The 22047-nt window shown below is 49.1% G+C and overlaps 1 protein-coding gene across 1 annotated transcript in view; it reads right to left on the bottom strand.

The window, feature by feature from the left end:
* LOC149440548 (vomeronasal type-2 receptor 26-like) overlaps window positions 1-14689 on the bottom strand; it is a 37299-nt gene extending 22610 nt beyond the window's left edge. The window contains exon 1 of the mRNA XM_089658500.1: window positions 14407-14689. Within this exon, the coding sequence (XP_089514626.1) occupies window positions 14407-14661 (255 nt within the window). The 5' untranslated portion in view covers window positions 14662-14689. The remainder of the gene's footprint in view (window positions 1-14406) is intronic.
* Between the last annotated feature and the right edge of the window lie 7358 nt (window positions 14690-22047).

The raw sequence follows: 22047 nt of genomic DNA, 5'->3' as shown, positions 1-22047 counted from the left end.
ACACAGAGCTGTAGCAAGACAAAGACACAAGACACAAGTGCAAAGAGCATGTGCAGATCCCAGGCTTATATGTACTCAGCCACACCCCTCTGGGGGATGGACCTCAGAGACCTGAAGGCATAAAAGATTCCCATCATGCTCAGCAGAAATCCAAGATGGATGCTAGCACATGGAGTAACATAACCTCTGGGAAAAGGTAGGACCTTGACAATCAGGAACAGGAAGGAGGAGAGGATTGGGACCAGGAAGGAGGAGGGGATCGGGACCAGGAATGAGGCGAGGATCGGGACCAGGAAGGAGGCGAGGATCGGGACCAGGAAGGAGGAGAGGATTGGGACCAGGAAAGAGGCGAGGATTGGGACCAGGAAGGAGGAGAGGATCGGGACCAGGAATGAGGCGAGGATCGGGACCAGGAATGAGGCGAGGATCGGGACCAGGAAGGAGGCGAGGATCGGGACCAGGAAGGAGGCGAGGATCGGGAACAGGAAGGAGGAGAGGATCGGGACCAGGAAGGAGGCGAGGATTGAGAACAGGAAGGAGGCGAGGATCGGGAACAGGAAGGAGGCGAGGATCGGGACCAGGAAGGAGGCGAGGATCGGGAACAGGAAGGAGGAGAGGATCGGAACCAGGAAGGAGGAGAGGATCGGGAACAGGAAGGAGGCGAGGATCGGGATCAGGAAGGAGGAGAGGAACTGGACCAGGAACGAGGAGAGGATCGGGACCAGGAAGAAGGAGAGAATCCAAAAATTGAATCTATTTTAAGGACCCCATTTTTCCCGGGACTGCGCTGAATCCCAGCAGCCTTCCCCTCAGATCTAAAAAAAGCACTGACAGTGTACTAATGGCATGGGGCAGGAAGGGGTTAATATTTGGGGAGATCAAAGGGTTAACTGTGTGCTGTGTTACTATAAGCTGTGTCCATGTGCTTCACTGTAATAACACTGCTTTGGATGGCTTTGCTATGTGTACAAGCTGACAGGGAGGAGAGCTGTCCTCCTCCTCGTCGGAGATGCTCAGCAGTCACCGGGCGAGTGATCACCGGCCCAGATCCGGTGATTTACAGCAACGTCCGTGAATGGTGGCGCTACCCTACCGTATATATATGTGATTTTTCTGTATTCAGTATTTCTGCTATATGGCGGACGGGAAACAGTTACTTACCAGCCTACTCAGCCACAGAACCTGTGTCATTAATATGTGTTCGAGTGTAAAGGGATGAGGCAGCCACCCTATTTGGGCACAGAATGTGGAGATGAGGCCACTGCCCCCTGAACGTGGGCACGGGGTGCCTTGCAAGGGGGAGGCGTATGGTACATTAAGGAAGAGGCTGCATCATCACTTCCCATTTCTCAGCCACTAGTGATGGTCTGCACACCCCCTGTGTTCGGTTCGCGGTAGAAAGTTATACTGCGAACATCGAACATAATGCAGGTCTATGGGACTTGAACTTGTAAATTACAAAAATGCCCATTTGGAAGGCTAATATGCAAGTTATTGTCCATAAACGTGGTATGGGGACCCGGGCACTGAATCACTGAAAGAAAACATTTCAAAAAGTACTGTTTTTAAAGGGGTAGTCATTACCATTGCTTAAAGTAAAAAAAAAAAAAAAAAAATCCTTTAAAAGTCATGCCTGGGGGAGGGGCTCCCTAAACAACCTGCAAAGTTGCACATCTGTGTATTAAACCTGCTGCAGCAAGACTGACATTAAAAAAATCTATACCAGACCCCTTAGGTCTGGTAGGAAGGTTAGGAGGGACCCCACAGTAAAAATGTATTTTAAAAATTGTGTGGGGTTCCCCCTAAAAGCCCTACCAGACCCTTTAGGCTTGGTAGGACTTTTATGGGAACCGCACCTCCCAAAAGTGGGGAGGGGAGCATGGGATCCCCCTAAATTCCTTTCAGACCCTTAATCTGAGCACAGGCCTGGTGAGCCAGGAGAGGGGGTGAGACAAATGACCCCCCCCCCCCTCTGGGTCTTACCAGGCCACATGCCCTCAGTGTCCCCATGCCAATGAGAACAAGGGCCTCTTCCCCACATCCCTGGTCCAGTGGTTGTGGGGGTCTGTGGGCAGGGGGGCTCATTAGTATCAGGGTACCCCTTAAATAAGGGGGCACCCTGCTGCTGCTCCCCTTGTGTATAAGTAAGGGGTACTTGTAAAAAATAAATAGACCAGACTTTTGAAAATATCCTTTATTGAACAAAAAACAAAAAATCTGTTATTGACAAGTCTTTTATTAAAAAAAAATGGTTTCAGTGTTGTAATCCATTATCAATCACAGCGTCCCGTGTTGTCCTGACGAAATAAAAAATCCTGACACCCGCCGACCCGTCTGCACCTGCGCAGTACTCGCCGATATCAACATTGCAAGTCAGGCGTAAACAAACGTCCCCTCTAGCTCCAGCCAATTATGTACGTCTGACCGGCACTTGTCAGTACTGTCATCCACAATTAGGCGGAGCTAGCGGTGACATCACCTCTAGCTCTTCTCAATTTCCGTGAGTCATGATTGGCCAAAGTCACTGAGACTTTGACCAATCATGGCTCTTACTGTGAACTTAGCTGTGATTGGCCAAAGCATTGCACCTGACCTACGGTCAGGTGCAATGCTTTGGCCAATCACAATGCGTCACCAGAGCACATTGCACCATGGGGCACGCAGGTGAATGGCCCGCTGAACACCCCAGATGTTCGTGTGTTCAGTGAACACTCGAACATATAGACCACCCCTTCAAGCCACCAAGGCTGTATGCCTGTAGGCAGGTGCAGTCTGCTTTCTTCACTGTAGGTGGCACCCAGCACATCCTGGAAAATAAGTCAAAGGAAAATCATTTTTTTCTATGGTTTCTTTGTTTCTGGAGGCAGCGTTCCGGTTCGCTACTATGTGTCCAGGTGACCTTTGGTGGCCATCTTTGGTGACCCCCATGTTTTGTCACATCCCGTCTATTAGGGAAAGTGATAGTGGAAGAGAAAGGTTCCTGATGAGTAGGAACAGCCTAGCCCCTTTCTAGATAGCTAGAGGGAGATGGAGTCAATTGATAGTTGGGAGGGCTGAGCAGCAGTCCAGGTGTAATAGGTAGCAGGGTGAAATTAAGTCAGGGCTGAGATGCTCTGTAGAGCAGTTCCCTGACACCTCTCCTGATCTAGAGACTTGGAGGAGTCTCTAGAACTCAGCTAGTGGTGGAGCTAGTCTGCACTCTTGAGGTATCCTGGCCAATCCTGAACAGAAGGCTTGGCATGGGGCCAGGACAGCCCTTAAGAGTGACTAATCCTGCTCAGCAGCAGGGAGAGTTTAGGTGGAAGATGTGTGAGAGGCTGAAGAGCAGGAGCCTTGGAGGGGGCCGGGTGGGAAGGGGCTTACCTATAGGCAGTAGACTTCACCAGCCCCCAGAGCAAGGATCACCTATGCAGTAGGGAAGGAACAGCCCAGCAGAAGGCCTGAGAGCATCAACCAAACCACCAGCTCATAGGAGGACTGAGTGAGTGGACATGCACCCCCTGGGCCAGAGAGGGGAAGGAGTGTTCTAGTGAGAAACTGTATTAGCTTTCTTCCCGGGACTGCCTTACATTTAAAGTGACAGGCACTGGATCCCCTGCTCAGGGATTCCTTCAGACAGCTGGATAAAGAAGTATCTAGGGTCTGGGGTGGTCCACCAGGAGAGGTTGGCTAGCTCTCCAATAAGATGATTCTTTGTTTTAAAGAGACTTGTACAAAGTTCCAGGAAGATTGTCCTCAATTACAGTTTCTTTGGGCATCCCATACACCCCTTACCCAATCCAAGTTCAAAATCCCCTAATAAAACAAAAAACCCAAGATCAAGGACTGGTTACTGTCTCTGGAGTGCACGTCTGGAAGGAAATGCATGTTGCCTGGGTGTGCAGGACTATAGGGGGACCCAAATCTCTAATGACTAGTGAAGGGGTTAATGCTACACTAGGGACTCGCAAACCTGATCTGCAGCTTCCTTTTGGGACCGGACTGCATTCTGCCTTCTAAAGACAGATACTGTTGGTGCATCTTTACACACCGCCCCTCTGCCAAGAACTGAACTCTGAGAGTTACCCTTAGCAGCACTCTCCCGCTGGGGTTGTTTGTAGTTTACATTTTTCTACAACACAAGTTCTAATTTATCTGCGACTGGACTCTGTGTTTTTACTGCTGCACCCACACACGTGCCAAGATAAGGGGGTGGTATAAGTGTTATGGGGGCCCATGCCATTTTTTCTTAAATGGGACAGTACACAGTTTTGTGTAAGCAAATGGCATGGGATCCCACCAAAAATCATAGTAAACCCTTATCCCTGCATTCAGCCTGGGTCACCAGGAAATGGGCAGTCCTCCTTTTCTGGCCTTGCCCAACCTGAGCTTCTATGACGCTGTCCTGTCACTGATCTTCCTATAGCTCCATATTCTGCACATGACTATATTGAGGTCCCCGACTGCTCGTAGCACTAGGGTCATGACAGGTTGGCTCTCACCATTTTACTGTATCTAAATCTATCTAATAAAAAATAAGTCATTGTTCAGAATCTCCCATCAACCATGATACTGACTGATGTCACTGCCCACCGAATAATATGCACTCCCCGGCCACTTTATTAAGTACACTGTACTAGTAGAGGGTTGGATCCCCTTTTGCCTTCAGAATGGCCTTCATTCTTCATGGCATAGATTCAACAAGGTGTTGGAAACATTCCTCAGAGATGTTGGTCCATATTGACATGATAGCATCACGCAGTTGCTGCAGATTTGTCGGCTGCACATCCATGATGCAAATCTCCCGTTCCACCACATCCCAAAGGTGCTCTATTGGATGGAGATATGGTGACTGTGGAGGCCATTGGAGTGCAGTGACCTCATTGTCATGGTCAAGGAAACAGTTGGAGATGGTTTGAGCTTTGTGACATAGTGCATTATCCTGCTGGAAGGAACCATCAGAAGATGGGGACACTGGAGTCATAAAGGAATGGATTTGGTCAGCAACAATACTCAGGTAGGCCATGCTCATTTGGTACTAAGTGGCCCAAAGTGTGCCAAGAAAATCTCCACCACACCATGACACCACCACCACCAGCCTGAACCATTGATACAAGGCAGGATGGATCCGCCACACCATGACACCACCACCACCAGCTTGAACCATTGATACAAGGCAGGATGGATCCCCCACACCATGACACCACCACCACCATCCTGAACCATTGATATAAGGCTGGATGGATCCATGTATTCATGTTGTTTACATCACATTCTGACCCTACCATCTGAATGTCGCAATTGAAATCCAGACTCATCAGACCCGGCAACGTTTTCCAATCTTCCTTTGTCCAATTTTGGTGGGCCTGTGTGAATTGTAGCCTCCATTTCCTGTTCTTGGGTGACAGGAGTGGCACCTGGTGTGGTCTTCTGCTGCTGTAGCCTATCTACTTCAAGGTTGGACATGTTGTGCATTCAGAGATGGTATTCTGCATTCCTTGGTTGTAACGAGGGGTTATTTGAGTTCCTGTTACTTTTCATCATCTTAAACCAGTCTGCCCGTTATCCTCTGATCTCTGACATCAACAAGGCATTTTCCTCCACACAACTGCCACTCACTGGATATTTTTTTTTGGACCATTCTCTGTAAACCCTAGAGATGGTTGTGCAGGAAAATCCCAATAGATCAGCAGTTTTTGAAATACTCAGACCAACCCGTCTGGCACCAACATGCATGCCACATTCAAAGTCACTTAAATACCCTTTCTTTCCCATTCTGATGCTCAGTTTGAACTTTAGCATGTCGTCTTCACCACGTCTAGATGCCTAAATGCATTGAGTTGCTTCCATGTGATTGGCTGATTAGCAATTTGTGTTACCAAGCAATTGAACAGGTGGACCTAATAAAGTGGCCGGTGAGTGTATATCACAACTGTTACACCCACTCATGTCACTGTATATAATCTGTCACCAACTTGAAGATACATTCTTGTTTGGTCACATTAGATCAGTCACCATTTATCCAGGAGACACCTCTAGGGGGTTCTAAATGTTCTTATGGAATTTATGTTCACCAGCAACATGGAAAACACAAAGAGCTGCCCAGTTGGATTTATTTTCTATCCATTTATATTTCTTTTATACATTTCATGGACATCCTGAACTGCTTTGAGGGCCCAATTGGATGTATTACTAATAATGTCCTGATTGTAATGCTGCTGTTTTCTGTAATAATTATATCCCATGTCATACTGTATGTCAGAGATTTACAGACCTCATTACCTTCTATGACAACTTTATTTCATAACACATACATACACAAAGTAGGAAATAGATCACTTATAGGAAACTTTGCACAAAATGATGACAGTTAACAACCTTCACCAACTCCAAGAATGACCCCTTTCATGAACAGACGTATTTGTTGGTATATCTTAAAACAAGGACACAAATTCCTAGAAATCCTAATTATGAACCTCCTCAGCAAATGATATGAACAGAAAACATTGAAGTCATTTCTTACGTTGCCATTTTTCCAGATGTTACTCATATCAAACGTTTTGGGTACAAAATCCGGGTCTTGAAAAACGGAAATTTTGCTTTGAGGAAAAGATATATTGTTTATATAAAGGCCGCTCTGTACAATAAGATCGGTTGGGATTTCTCTTCTCTCATTGAAGTAGATCTCGCCTCCGTCTGGGTCGGTGTAATGAACATTTCTCACATATTTGTGCAGCTTTTCATGGAAGACAGAAATACTCACATTACTATATACAGGTATAAAGGTTCTGAAATTAAAGTCTAATTACAAAATACAAAGTGGTTACATCCAAGTTATTATTATTATACAGGATTTATGGCTCCAACAGTGTGCTCAGCGCTTTACAATATAACGGGAGACAATACAGCAACAATACAGTTCAATACAAAAGGGAGGAGGGCCCTGATCCTGGGAGCTTACAATCTAAGAGGGAGGGGCTAGTGGTACAAAAGGTAATAACTGTGGGGGATGGACTGGTAGGAGGAATAGAAGATCCCATTATTAGCTGAGGGCAGGATAGGCTTCCCTGAAGAGATCGGTTTTCAGAGATCGCCTAAAAGTGAGCAGAGTAGGCGATAGTCTGATAGATTGGGGTAGAGAGTTCCAGAGGATGAGGGAGGCTCTGGAAAAGTCCTAGAGACAAGCATGGGAGGAGGAGACAAGTGAGCTAGAGAGCAGGAGGTCGTACGAGGAGCGGAGAGGATGGTTTGGGTGATATTTGGAGACAAGATTGGTGATGTAATTTGGGGTGGGGTTATAGATGGCTTTATATGTTATTGTTAATGTTTTGAATTTTATCCGTTGGGCAATGGGAAGCCAGTGGAGGGATTGGCAGAGAGGGGTGGAGGACACTGAGTGGAGGCCAGTGGAGGGATTGGCAGAGAGGGGTGGAGGACACTGAGTGGAAGCCAGTGGAGGGATTGGCAGAAAGGGGTGGAGGACACTGAGTGGAGACCAGTGGAGGGATCAGCAGAGAGGGGTGGAGGACACTGAATGGAGGTCAGTGGAGAGATTGGCAAGGAGGGATGGGGGACACTGAGTGGAGGCCAGTGGAGGGATTGGCAGAAAGGGGTGGAGGACACTGGATGGAGGCCAGTGGAGGGATTGGCAGAAAGGGGAGGAGGACACTGAATGGAGGTCAGTGGAGGGATTGGCAGAGAGGGTTGGAGGACACTGAATGGAAGCCAGTGGAGGGATTGGCAGATGGGGGTGGAGGACACTGAATGGAGGTCAAGGGAGGGATTGGCAGAGAGGGTTGGAGGACACTGAATGGAGGCCAGTGGAGGGATTGGCAGATGGGGGTGGAAGACACTGAATGGAAGCCAGTGGAGGGATTGGCAAAGAGGGGTGGAGGACACTGAGTGGAGACCAGTGGAGGGATCAGCAGAGAGGGGTGTAGGACACTGAGTGGAGACCAGTGGAGGGATCAGCAGAGAGGGGTGGAGGACACTGAATGGAGGTCAGTGGAGAGATTGGCAAGGAGGGATGGGGGACACTGAGTGGAGGCCAGTGGAGGGATTGGCAGAAAGTGGTGGAGGACACTGAATGGAGGCCAGTGGAGGGATTGGCAGAAAGGGGAGGAGGACACTGAATGGAGGTCAGTGGAGGGATTGGCAAGGAGGGATGGAGGACACTGAATGGAGGTCAGTGGAGGGATTGGCAAGGAGGGATGGAGGACACTGAATGGAGGTCAGTGGAGGGATTGGCAAGGAGGAATGGAGGACACTGAATGGAGGTCAGTGGAGGGATTGGCAAGGAGGGATGAAGGACACTGAATGGAGGCCACTGGAGGGATTGGCAGAGAGGGTTGGAGGACACTGAATGGAGGCCAGTGGAGGGATTGGCAGATGGGGGTGGAAGACACTGAATGGAAGCCAGTGGAGGGATTGGCAAGGAGGGATGGAGGACACTGAATGGAGGTCAGTGGAGGGATTGGCAAGGAGGGATGGAGGACACTGAATGGAGGTCAGTGGAGGGATTGGCAAGGAGGGATGGAGGACACTGAATGGAGGTCAGTGGAGGGATTGGCAAGGAGGAATGGAGGACACTGAATGGAGGTCAGTGGAGGGATTGGCAGAGAGGGTTGGAGGACACTGAATGGAGGCCAGTGGAGGGATTGGCAGATGGGGGTGGAAGACACTGAATGGAGGCCAGTGCAGGGATTGGAAGAGAGGGGTAGAGGACATTGAGGGGATGTCCAGAGCTGTGAATTTAAGTGTCTTTTTTCTGATGGGGGGTGTTAATAGAAGGCTCTCTCGGGTGGGGGTGGAGCAGGGGTGTTGTTGGTCACCCTCAGGCTCTCTCCATGGGGAGGGAGATGTCCAGAGCTGTGAAGGTGAGTGTCTCTTTCTGGGGATTCAGCAGGGGTGTTGTTAGTCACTGTCAGGCTCTCTTCATTGGGGGTGGGGGGGTGTCCAGAGCTGTGAAGGTGAGTATCTTTTTTTCTGTCGGGGGAGGGGTGGGGTGTTAGTGGAAGGCTCTCTTGGGTGAGGTTGGATCAGGGGTGTTGTTGGTCACCATCAGGCTCTCTCCATGGGGGGATGTCCAGAGCTGTGAAGGTGAGGACACAGCCTTCACTCACCTTCACAGGTCTGGCCATCCCCAGGAATGACAGTGGGACTCTGCATACACCATCAAGCAGCCCTCAGCCTCTCTCGGATCCCACCTGGTCCCCATGTCCCAGTGCGGCCCCCCTAAAAAAATGCCGCCCTAGGCAAATGCCTTGTTTACCTTGTGGTAAATACGCCCCCCAAGTAACATAAGCACTTATTATCCAACTCACTCTGTGCTGGAATCCAGTTTGTTCAGATTGTATTTTCTTGGTGTACATTCCGTGTAGAGCGTGGGCCAGAACATACACAGCCCTGTATGCATAGGACGGTATAGATGTATAATTAAAAAATACTTCAGAAATATTTCCATCTGTACAAGGTGTGAGAGGGAGAGGAGAATGTAATTGAAAAAGGTTATTTTTGTCCGGATTTGGGGAAAGGCACCGAAGCAAAGAAATCCCAATATCTTGCAGTATTGGGTCAGTTAAGCAGCTGGAGAAGTTGACACCGACACCACGATGATTGAAGTTCACGCTTTTCATTTGTGGCCACTGAAATATGAAGATGCAGCTGACTGGTGGGAAATCACCATAGTCGATATCTAAGCCTTTACTCCACGACGGCGGGAAAATAAATGTGATATTTACTATAGCAGACTTCATATGAGACTCTATACGAGAAGCAAGCTGAGAAAAGAACTCTGTGAAAGTTCCACACATTACCACGACTTTAGCTGATGATTTATACATCATCATTAATTTCCGATATTGATCTTCAGTACTTGAAGCGAAGTCATAGATATAATATGCGCAGATCCCGTGTTGGCTCATCATCCTGATCAGTTCTTGGGCCTCCTCATCACCTCTGCCTTCCAATGATGTTAGTATTCCAACCCAGTTCCACCCAAAATGCTTCAAGAAATGTACAACAGCCGTATAATAGGCCCGACTGTCCGGTGTCATACGGAATAAAGTTGGATACATTCTTCCATCACTCGGGTGAGGGTTAGAGACTCGATAACTAAGCTGGATGATACGTTGGGAGATATTTTCATGGGATGGTATTATTATTCAAAGAAAATATATAAATGACACACAAAGATCTCTATCATATTTTAATAGTTGAACTGGATGGACTTTTGTCTTTTTTCTGCCAGACTAACTATGTAACTATATTTATTTTCTCTGTTCTAATAAAAAGAAGTACTTGCCAGAATTGATATCCTAGAGATCTAAGTAGATGACGGCACACAATGCCTACTTACCTTCTACACCCTCACATTCAGCCCCTAATTCACCTACAACAACTCCTCATTCTAAGGATACATAGTTACATAGTTAGTCTGGCTGAAAAAAGACAAAAGTCCATCCAGTTCAACCGCAGAACAAAAAAAAAGTTATAATCCTACACCCACAGATGATCCAGAGGAAGGCAAAAAACCCAGCAAAGCACGATCCAATTTGCTCCTGCAGGGAAAACATTCCTTCCTGATCCCCCGAGAGGCAATCGGATATTCCCTGGATCAATATTCGGATATTCCCTGGATCAACTTTCCCTATAAATGTTCTATCCAGTTATATTCTGTGTATCCAAGAAAGAATCCAGGACTTTCCTACAGCAATCCACTGAGCTGGCCACAACCAACTCTGGAGGGAGTCTATTCCACATTCTCACAGCTCTTACTGTGAAGAAACCTTTCCGTGTTTGGAGATGACATTTCTTTTCCTCCAGATGTAAAGAGGGCCCCCTTGTCCTCTGTGATGACCTCAGGGGGAATAGGCTGCTGTAAAACAGTAAGTCCTCCCTGATATCTACTGTCCTTAACCCCCTTCCATACCGGGAACTTTTACCCCCTTCCTGCCCAGGCCAATTTTCAGCTTTCAGCGCTATCACACTTTCAATGACAATTGCGCGGTGATGCAACACTGCACCCAAAACTAAAATATTATAATTTTGTTCACACAACTAGAGCTTTCTTTTGGTGAGGATGATTAATGTGTTGGAAGTCATTGACTACTCTACTGAGTACGGTCTTGGGAGATGATTATTTCAGTAAAAGTAGTATTTTTTGTGCTAATCAAAATAATGTCATCAGATGTCCAGATACATTCAATTCTGATTGGTGTAAAAACAACTACATAAAGGAGACTTCCACAAATGGCACAGCTTATTTTCTTACATCTCCCTATTGCTGAGCTAATATTTTGGGAACTAGATCCAAAGGCAACTCTAAAAACCTACCTGTCATGGTGTGCCTGGCTAGGCGCTCTCCCCTGGATCACTAGAAATTCTGAGGACCCTGAATCACCTCCCCCCACACCCCTCTCATCCTGTCACAGCCCTTTGAAGCCAGGCTGTCCAGGATGTGACTCCTGTCACCTTTCCCTCACTATCTTTCCCCATCCAGAGCAGCTGGAGGGGGGAAGATAGTTCCCTGCAGTGAGGTTCACACCTCTCCAGCCATTCGGCCAGAGAGGGGTGGACCTCCCACAGAGATGTTCCGGGCCGCGGCAGTCAGCCTGATGCCGCACGGCCCCGGCGAGTGCAGCGCAGGCACGGGAGTTTCCCGCGCGTGCACTCGCCTACTGACAAAGGCCACGCTCTTGAGAGTGCAGCCTGTGTCAAGGGGGCGTGCCTCATTGCCGGGCGACAAGGTACGCTGCCCACGGTTACCAGGACAACTGGGAGCGTCCTACACCTGCCTTAAGAAGGCCGCTGGGGAGCGTCCCAGGTTGTTCTGTCTGCTGTGCAGCTGCTGGGAGGTCTATGCCGAGGCAAGACCCCCGCAGCCACTCTGCAAAGACTTAGGATCGGGAGGGGGAATTATTACCCGCTGGCACTCTGCATGAAACAGAGTAGAATCAGGAGGATTATTACCCGCTGGCACTCTGCATGAAACAGAGCAGGATCAGGAGGATTATTACCCGTTGGCACTCTGCATGAAACAGAGCAGGATCAGGAGGATTATTACCCTCTGGCACTCTGCATTAAACAGAGTAGGATTGGGGGGGATTGTTACCCGCTGGCACTCTGCATTAAACAGAGTAGGATTGGGGGGATTATTACCCGCTGGCACTGGGAGGATTATTACCCACCGAATACGCTGCTAATACCTGGGACTCAGGGAAAGCATCTGCTGCTATACTGTTCATACTGCGGGCCCAGGAGTGCTGTTGCTGGAGAATCAGGACTGGTACCTGCTGTTGGGACCCTCTGCTGTGTGCTGAGAAGGGTCGCCCCCCTGGCTGTTGCCTGCTATGAACCTGGGCATCCCTGTCCGAGTTGTGAGTGTCTGCACCCCTGTTTTATTCCCCCCTGGACTGTTCCTGAACTCTCTTCCCCTTCTTCTCCCTGCTTGGATTACAAACTGTTATAGAGACTCTAACTCTGCCCCCCTGGGGCCGGATTACAATTATTTGGGGCCCACTCCTTGCTATTCCCCTACACTGGGTACTGCCATGGTACCTGCAGACCCCAATTGAGTGACTGTCATTTTTTTAATAAAGCTTTGTGTGTTTATCATCTGCTCTGCGTGTTCTGTCCTGCCCTCCCCCCGTCACAATACCAAACGAACATGCAGAGTTCATGCCACCTGGAGTGTTCTCTCATTCAAGCAACTTAACCCTTTTATACAAAATGGTGGACCCAGAAGGATTTGTGGATAATAATCGCTGAATAATCCCCCCAAGTTGCAATGTTCTGTGTACACCAAATATTCAAATTTCTGGCATTCTGATCTGCACTCTGTCAGGGCCTGGACTTGAACCTGGGACTTCTACTGTGTCAGGCAGTAACTCTACTCACTGAGCTACCTAGGATGCTGGACAACACTTTGCCTCATCTATTGGATAATCCTGCCTTGTTTGCTCTTGAACCTTGAACTCCTTGCTCCTCCCATGAACTTCCTATATAATCCATGTCCTTGGACTTCCTCCTTGCCAGATTATTGTGCCTTTCCAGCCAATATCCCGCTACTGTTCCTGCTGCTGTCTACACCTCCGCTACTGATCTTTGGCTTGTTCCTGACCACGATTTCGTCTCATCCTAACGTACTACGATTGATCTGCTACCATTTGTGACCGACCCTTGGCTTGTGACCGACTCTGCTTTCGTCTGATCCCTAACCTGTTGATCCGCTATTGGTTCCCAGTCTGCTCATTCCCTGGTGGGGTGATCCTGAGATCTGCGACCTGGTATTAACACGCAGCCCAATCCATCTCCACCATTAGGAGCTCTGGTGAATACTGGTTAATACTTAGACCCCGCACCTCAGGTGAGCCTGCGTCATTCCCAGGGGGATCCGCTGGTGTACCTATCCTGCTGGTTCCAGGTAAGCCTTTTACTGCTATAGCAACTGGTCTCTGAACCTGACCTTACACCGTGACACACTCAGTCTGGAAAAGTAAATCTAAAATATTCCACCCAGACTGTACAGAGCCATCTATTGAACACGCCATAATACATATGTAGCCCCTTCTAGGCTAGCTAGATAGGATTTTTGTTACAGAAGAGGCCTGGGATGAGCCAGCCTGGGAATGAGGTAGTGAGTTCACCTCAGGACAAGCTGAGAGGCTCTACAGGTCAGGGCTTCTGGAGCCCTCCACCCTTCCAGAAATTTCTGGCACTTTCTGGAAGAGGGGCGGAGGGTAGTAGGCCCAGAGTTGCATATTTGAGGGGAACTTGGCCAATCCCTAGGCAAGAGGCCAGGTAGTGTGGTCAAGGACAGCCCTTAAATGTGGCAGAGCCTGAGCAGCAGGGTTTGTTGTTGGAGTCTGGTGGAAGATGGACTGAGAGAAGGTGCTGGAGTGTGGAGCCCGGGAGAAGGCCCCAGGGAGGGGAGCCTACCTACTGGCTGGATGCTGGACAGAAGGATCTCCACTGTGCCACAAGTCTCCTAGGGAGGACAACCTGTCAGCAGGGAAGGAGCTAGCCCAGCATAAGGTTTGAAAGCAGCTACCAACCCACCAAGCTACAGGACAGGACAGTATGAGAACTCCTACACCTCCTGGGCCACAAAAGGGAGAGGGCGGTCAGGTGCAACACCCAACTTCTCATCTGGGACTACTTAATTGCAGATATTAGAATGCCTTGCCAAGGGATAGCCTCAGGACAGCCGGGTTCATCTAGGGTCTGAGGAGGTATCTGGGGTCTGAGGAGGTACAACAAAGGGCTCCTTAAATTAGCTGTTGCTGATGTTTGTTCCACATTTTGTACAGTGTGTGCTAAGAAGTTGTCCTCAAGTTCTACAGTTCCTTGGGCATCCCACATACCCCTAGACCCCAACAAAGTTGTTGTAGTGCTACACATACATAATATATAGAAGTGATCACTTACCTGTGTATACCGATACACACTGAGCAATTGGGCCATCGCATTATTCGTAAAGAAAGTACTGTCACCAATAAAACCGGCCACTTCTCCATCTCTCTTACAGTTATAGTTGGGAGCTTCCTTCTCTCCAGACAATATCTTCATGGCATATTGCAAATATCTCACTGGATCATTACAAGTATTATATATATGATAGCCCAGGGTGACATTGGGCAGGAGATCGGGGTTCTGGTTTATCTCATCGACAGCAGTAATCATCGCCAAGATGCTTTTGTACTCTTCAATGTCAACACTGCCAGATAATGAGAGGTTTTAAAAATGAAAATGGTTACTTATGAGAGTACAGTTTGGCCACAGCCCACAAAACTAAAGCCCCGTATACACAATGAGAATATTGGATGAACGATCGTCTGGTTTTTGGGGGGGTTGCGTCCTAGTCTCATATCGAAAGTGAAGAGGCTGCCAACGTTACGAACATTCTTGTACAACAGAAAGAACATTCTGGAGTGATGTCATGTATTTGTATTGTATTTTCTGATGAAAACTGTACTGATTAAATCTTACAATCTGATATCATATGAGACACATTTCATCCCTTCATATAGCTGTGTACAGACGATCAGATTATTGTACGATCGCTTAAAAAGTGGGAATTTCCGTACGATTTTCTGATCATGTGTGCTAGGCTTAGCACTTCTTAGAAAACCATAAAAAAATGAATTTGATAGGCAACTGCAGATCGCATAAATGACACAGCAGACTGCTGAGGATATCCTGTAAACATGTTCTGGTTCCCTGGAGGTGCAGAGTTGAAAAGTGCTGGAAGAGGGGTGCAGAGGGGGGAAGGGGAGAGCAGGGTTGCAAAACGAGCAATTTTGGAAGAGATTGCATGATGAGCAGTGCTGGATCAGAAGTACTCAAAGAGGATTTTGGAGGGGGGGGGGGGTGAGGGGGTGGGATAGTATTGAAGGAGCATTGCAGCAGGTGCAGAGGTGAGAAGCGTTGGAAGAGGATTGCAGGGGGAGCAGTGTGGAATTAGGGTTCCAGGGAGTGCAGAGGTGAGAAGTGTTGGAGGAGGATTGCAGGGGGAGCAGTGTGGAATTAGGGTTCCAGGGAGCGCAGAGGTGAGAAGTGTTGGAAGAGGATTGCAGGGGGAGCAGTGTGGAATTAGGGTTCCAGGGAGTGCAGAGGTGAGAAGTGTTGGAGGAGGACTGCAGGGGGAGCAGTGTGGAATTAGGGTTCCAGGGAGTGCAGAGGTGAGAAGTGTTGGAAGAGGATTGCAGGGGGAGCAGTGTGGAATTAGGGTTCCAGGGAGCGCAGAGGTGAGAAGCGTTGGAAGAGGATTGCAGGGGGAGCAGTGTGGAATTAGGGTTCCAGGGAGTGCAGAGGAGAGAAGCGTTGGAAGAGGATTGCAGGGGGAGCAGTGTGGAATTAACTCTCACAAGAGAAATAAAATCAAATGCAAAGCATGTCGCAAAGAATGCAATATGGTCCAAAACCCCTGGAAGTGGTGTGGTGGAGGACTGTAGATCTCTAGATATCTGGTGGCTGACGCGTTTCGAGGTTGTACCTCTTCCTCAGAGCCAGTGGACACTAGGTAATGCACTAGGGCCGTGCGCCCTCTCTTTGTTTCTTCTATACAGTTCTCTTTGGATTCTCCTGGTCCATTGAGGGCAACAAGGCTTGTATTCCTTTCATACTCATGTGGGGATTTTGACATTGTGGAGTCCACTGTCCAGCGCAGGAGTACATGCATTCAGCTGCATTATTCTTCTTTACAGAATACAAGTGATACAAGGAAAACCAGAATCACAGAGAAACTAGGAAGTCGCTCAGGCAACGCCAGCTGCACTGAGCATGCCTATATACAGGGGGAAGCAGACTGTGGATCAGGACAGGAAGTGATAGAAGGGAAGGGGATATAAATCCACAGTAGAGCAGGCGATGCCCATAGGTGAACACAGAAGACAGCAGCGCATGTGAATGAAATCGCAGGTTTAACAGAACCACTGGAGCAAGGAGGTAAGAATTTCACGAACCGCAAACTACAGGCAAGACCGAGACAGCGACAGTGCTGTGAAAAAGTATTTGCTTCCTTCCTTTTTTTACATACAGTTGCAAGAAAAAGTATGTGAACCCCTGTGCTCTGAACGTCTTCTAAGTCACAACAATAGAAGAACACAGTCTGCTGAACATAATACTACACAAACATTAGATGTTGCCATGGTTTCATTGCACATAACATGTAAACATTCACAGTGCAGGGAGGAAAAAGTATGTGAGGCCCTAGCTTAATGACTTCTCCCAGAGCTAATTGGAGCCAGGAGTGAGCCAACCTTGACTCCAATCAGTGTGATGATATTGGATGTGTTGCTGACACCTGTTTTGGGTTTACTGGTTTCAAGAAGCACTGTCTGATGTGAACCATGCCTCGCAGAAAAGAGCTCTCAGAAGACCTACCATCAAGAATTGTTGACTTGCATGAAGCTGGAAAAGGTTACAAAAGTATCTCCTTGAGCCTTGATGTTCATGTGTCCACGGTAAGACAGACTGTCTACAAATGGAGAAAGTTTAGCACTGTTGCTACTCTCCCTAGGCGTGGTCGTCCTGTAAAAATGACTGCAAGAGCACAGCGCAGAATGCTGCATGAGGTAAAGCAGAATCCCAGAGTGTCAGCTAAAGACCTACAGAAATCTCTGGCACATGCTAACATTTTTGTTGACACATCTACAATAAGGAAAACATTAAACAAGAATGGAGTGCATGGGAGGACACCACGGAGGAAGCCATTGCTGTCCAAAAAGAAGATTGCAGCACGTCTGAAGTTTGCAAAAGAGCACCTGGATGTTCCACAGCACTACTGGCAGAATATACTGTGGACCGATGAAACCAAGATTGAGTTGTTTGGGAAGAACACACAACACTATGTGTGGAGAAAAAAAGGCCCAGCACACCAACATCAAAACCTCATCCCCACTGTGAAACATGGCGGAGGGAGCATCATGGTTTGGGGCTGCTTTGCTGCCTCAGGGCCTGGACGGATTGTTGTCATTGATGGGAAAATGAATTCCAGAGTTTATCAAGACATTTTGCAGGAAAACGTACGACCATCTGTCCGCCAACTGAAGCTCCGCAGAGGATGGGTGATGCAACAGGACAATGACCCAAAGCATACAAGTCATTCAACAAAACAATGGCTGCAACAGCACAGAATACGCCTTCTGGAGTGGCCCAGTCAGAGTCCTGACCTCAACCCCATTGAAATGCTGTGGCATGACCTTAAGAGAGCGATTCACACCAGACATCCCAAGAATATTGCTACACTGAAACAGTTTTGTGAAGAGGAGTGGTCCAAAATGACTCCAGATCGTTGTGCAGGTCTGATCTGCAACTACAGGAAACGTTTGGTTGAGGTTATTGCTGCCAAAGGAGGGTGAACCAGTTATTAAGTCCAAAGATTCACATACTTTTTCCTCCCTGCACTGTGAATGTTTGCATGTTATGTGCAATTAAACCATGGCAACGTCTAATGTTTGTGTAGTATTATGTTCAGCAGACTGTGTTCTTCTATTGTTGTGACTTAGATGACGTTCAGAGCACATTTTATGCCCAATTCATGCAAAACTCCACGGAATCCCAAGGGGTTCACATACTTTTTCTTGAATCAGGACTGGTACCTGCTGTTAGGACCCTCTGCTGTGTGCTGAGGAGGGTCACCCCCCCCCTGGGTGTCCTCTACTGTGAACCTGGGCATCCCTGCTGGAACCGTGAGTGTCTGCACCCATTTTATTTCCCCCTGGACTGTTCCTGAACTCTCTTTCCCTTCTTCTCCCTACTTGGATTACAAACTGTTATAGAGACTCTAGCTTTGCCCCCCTGGGGCCGGATTACAATTATTTGGGGCCTGCTCCTTGCTATTCCCCTACACTGGGTACTGCCATGGTACCTGCAGACCCCAATTGAGTGACTGTCATTGTTTAATAAAGCTTTGTGTGTTTATCATCTGCTCTGCGTGTTCTGTCCTGCCCTCCCCCCGTCACAGTGACGATTTTTAAATGCAATTGTGGCTTTTTTTTTGCACAATAGCTCACAGGATTAGCTGTCACTTTCCCCGGAGTTACAGGAAACTTTGTTTCTTTTAACTCGGAGAAATAAACTAAAAGGAAACATTCTTTTTTTTAGCTGGGGGGGAGGGGGGAAGTGACAGCTGATTATCTGAGCTATAGTGAAGGGGAAAAAAGCAGTAATTACATTGAAAAAACGGAACTGCCCTATAGTGACATCGACTTTTTTTTTCTACTTTTTTCTGACCTCCGGAATGGATTCATTGGTTTTCCCTGCATTCCTATGGGAAGCCGCGTTTCAGTTTAAAAATTGTTTGCTAAATGAAACGTCCCGGAGAACGCATTAAATTCATAAACCGAGGTACACCTGAATGTAACATACAATAGTAGCGGTGATGTACTGAGCAAAACTGCTCACCCTTGTACCTCCTGCCTCCAACACTTCTCACCTCTGCACCCCCTGGAACCCTAATTCCACACTGCTCCCCCTGCAATCCTCTTCCAACGCTTCTCACCTCTGCGCTCCCTGGAGCCCTAATTCCACACTGCTCCCCCTGCAATCCTCTTCCAACGCTTCTCACCTCTGCACCCCCTGGAACCCTAATTCCACACTGCTCCCCCTGCATTCCTCTTCCAACACTTCTCACCTCTGCACCCCATGGAACCCTAATTCCACACTGCTCCCCCTGCAATCCTCTTCCAACGCTTCTCACCTCTGCACCCCCTGGAGCCCTAATTCCACACTGCTCCCCCTGCAATCCTCTTCCAACGCTTCTCACCTCTGCACCCCCTGGAGCCCTAATTCCACACTGCTCCCCCTGCAATCCTCTTCCAACGCTTCTCACCTCTGCACTCCCTGGAACCCTAATTCCACACTGCTCCCCCTGCAATCCTCTTCCAACGGTTCTGTCGGGGATCGCCGCGCCGCTGGGCTCGGCGCAGGCGCAGTACGCCGCCCTGTGCAGGAACGCGGGCGCCGGGACCTGGCCGACCCCGGCAACCAAGTTCGCGCATGCGCAGTAGAGATCGCGGGCGCGCGCCTGGCACCAATGACAGCGCAGGGCGGGATATTTAAACGGCCCTGAGCTGTCATTCAGTGCCTTCTGGTCTCCTTGTATCCTGTGAACCTGTTGTAGTAAGTTATTGACCCGGATTGTGCCCTGACCTGCTGTTTTCTCCTGTTCTTGACCCTTGCTTGCCTGACCTCTCTCCTGAATGCCCCCTATTGGATCTGACCTGCTGTTGCTGACCTGGCGTGTGACCCGACTATTCTTTGCCCGCTGCTCTGTACCGCACCGTCCCCATAGTTACCGACCCGGCTTGTATGACCTTGCACTTGCTCAGCCAGCCATCCATCCATCCATCCATCCCTCTCAACGGGGTCTCCAGACCTCCTCATACCTGGCTCTCTCCCGTGGGAGCCCCTGGCGAATACCCCTACCACTGACGGGCGTCCTCAGTAGTCACGACCTGGTCCCAGGGTACTCCAAGTCCATCCCCACCATCAGGGGCTCTGGTGAACAAGTACTCTGGGGCTTAGACTCCGTACGCTGGGAACGGCTGATCAGTGGAGTGCTAGTGGTACCGTCGGGCGGTCCCTTACAGTACCAGAAGGTCATGACTGAGCCTAGAGGAGGGCCCTCCCCGCTAGAGGAAATTTGCAGGCACCTAGCTAATTTGACGCAGGCCGTAACGGCCCTGCAGGACAGATGTATGCAGCTGGAAAACCGCTTCCAGACTTGCTCTATCTCTGACCCGACTCCACAGGCCCCGGTTTCTGCACCCCCGGCCCTGGTCGCTCAGGAACCAGTCTCAGGGGCTTCTGCCCCGCTCCCTATGGCGGAACCCCGAGTACCCTTACCGGAGCGCTTTCACGGGGACCGCACACGCTTCCGGTCATTCCGTGATTCCTGTCTCTTGTTCTTTGAGCTACAACCCCGTACCTTCCTGACCGAAAATGTGAAAGTGGGATTCGTCATTTCACTATTGCAGGGTGAACCCCAGGATTGGGCCCACCGGTTAAGGGGAAACAATGATCCTCATCTGGGATCAGTCAATAGATTTTTTGAGGCGATGGCCATCTTATATGATGACCCACAGCGGGCAGCCTCTGCCGAAGCGACCTTGTATGCGCTCCGACAGGGCCGGCGGGCGGCAGAGGAATACGCCTCTGATTTCAGGCGGTGGATGGGTGACACACGCTGGAACAAGTTTGCTCTGCTGCACCAGTTCCGTATGGGGCTCTCCGATCCCTTGAAAGATGAGCTAGCCCGGGTGGAAGTTCCCGAGTCTCTAGAAGACCTTATTGCCCTGACAATTAAAATTGACCGAAGACTGCGGGAACGCAGGCTCGAGAGGTCCGGCCAGGGTCACGGAAATGCCTGGGGTCCATTCCTAGGCCCCAGCCAATCAACCCGACAAAGCATCCAGAATCCACCACCAGGAGATGTTCCAGAACCTATGCAGCTAGGCCTGGCACGGCCTAAATTACCACCGGAGGAACGCCAGCGCAGACGAGCCCAGAACCTCTGCCTCTACTGCGGTGAAGCTGGTCATATGGTGCGATCCTGCCCACAGAAAATGAGTAAGTGCACCCGTTCTTCTTCTTTATCTATTAGCAATACCTGTCCTTCGCAATACTTAGCAGTGCCCCTCTCCTTTCAGCTTCCAGAAAGGACCGTGGAGGTGACAGCCATAGTTGATTCGGGGGCTTGCAGCTGTTTCCTGGATTTAGATTTTGCTCACCAGCAGGGCATTCCCCTCCAACACAGACAGAAGGGCTTCAACATCTTTTTGGCCGATGGTTCCCAGATAAAATCGGGGGTAGTTAATCAGGAAACTCCCCCCATTGCCACTACCATTGCCAACCAGCACCAGGAATTCCTCCACCTGGATGCTATTGCGTCACCTCTTTTCCCAGTCATTCTGGGGCTCCCATGGCTACGGGCCCACAACCCCCAAATTGACTGGGAAACCGGGTCAATCTTGTTCCCTTCCCCATACTGTCGGGAACATTGTCGCACTTCGGGCCTTGCAGGGCCCCAAGTTCTCCTATGCTCTGAAGGAGACTGATTTGAGACAGGTTATTCCCGCAGCCTATCATGGGTTCCTGGATGTATTCAGTAAGCGGGGAGCCGATACTCTGCCCCCCCACCGCCCGTATGACTGTCCAATCGACCTATTACCAGGCTCTGAGATTCCTTTTCGGCAAATTTTTCCCCTATCTGAGCTTGAATTGGGGGCCCTAAAGGAATATATTGAGGACAGCCTCCAGAAGGGATTCATCCGCCCCTCCAGCAGGAGCGGGAATCTTCTTCGTGGAGAAAAAAGACAAAACCCTGAGACCCTGTATCGATTATCGGGAGCTGAACAGGGTCACGATCAAAAATCGTTACCCGTTGCCATTGGTACCAGAACTATTTAAGAGCCTGAAGGCTGCGGTCATATTCACAAAACTTGATTTAAGGGGAGCCTATAACCTGGTACGCATAAGGGAAGGGGACGAGTGGAAAACGGCCTTCCGTACCCGGTTTGGCCACTTTGAATACCTGGTCATGCCATTTGGGCTGTGCAATGCACC

This window comes from Staurois parvus, unplaced genomic scaffold (genome assembly GCF_062004578.1).
Source record: "Staurois parvus isolate SC_StPar_1 unplaced genomic scaffold, SC_StPar_1.0 ptg001076l, whole genome shotgun sequence".
NCBI lineage: Eukaryota > Metazoa > Chordata > Amphibia > Anura > Ranidae > Staurois > Staurois parvus.
The sequence above is the reverse complement of the archived record's forward strand: the minus strand, read 5'-3'. Positions and strand labels throughout refer to the sequence as shown.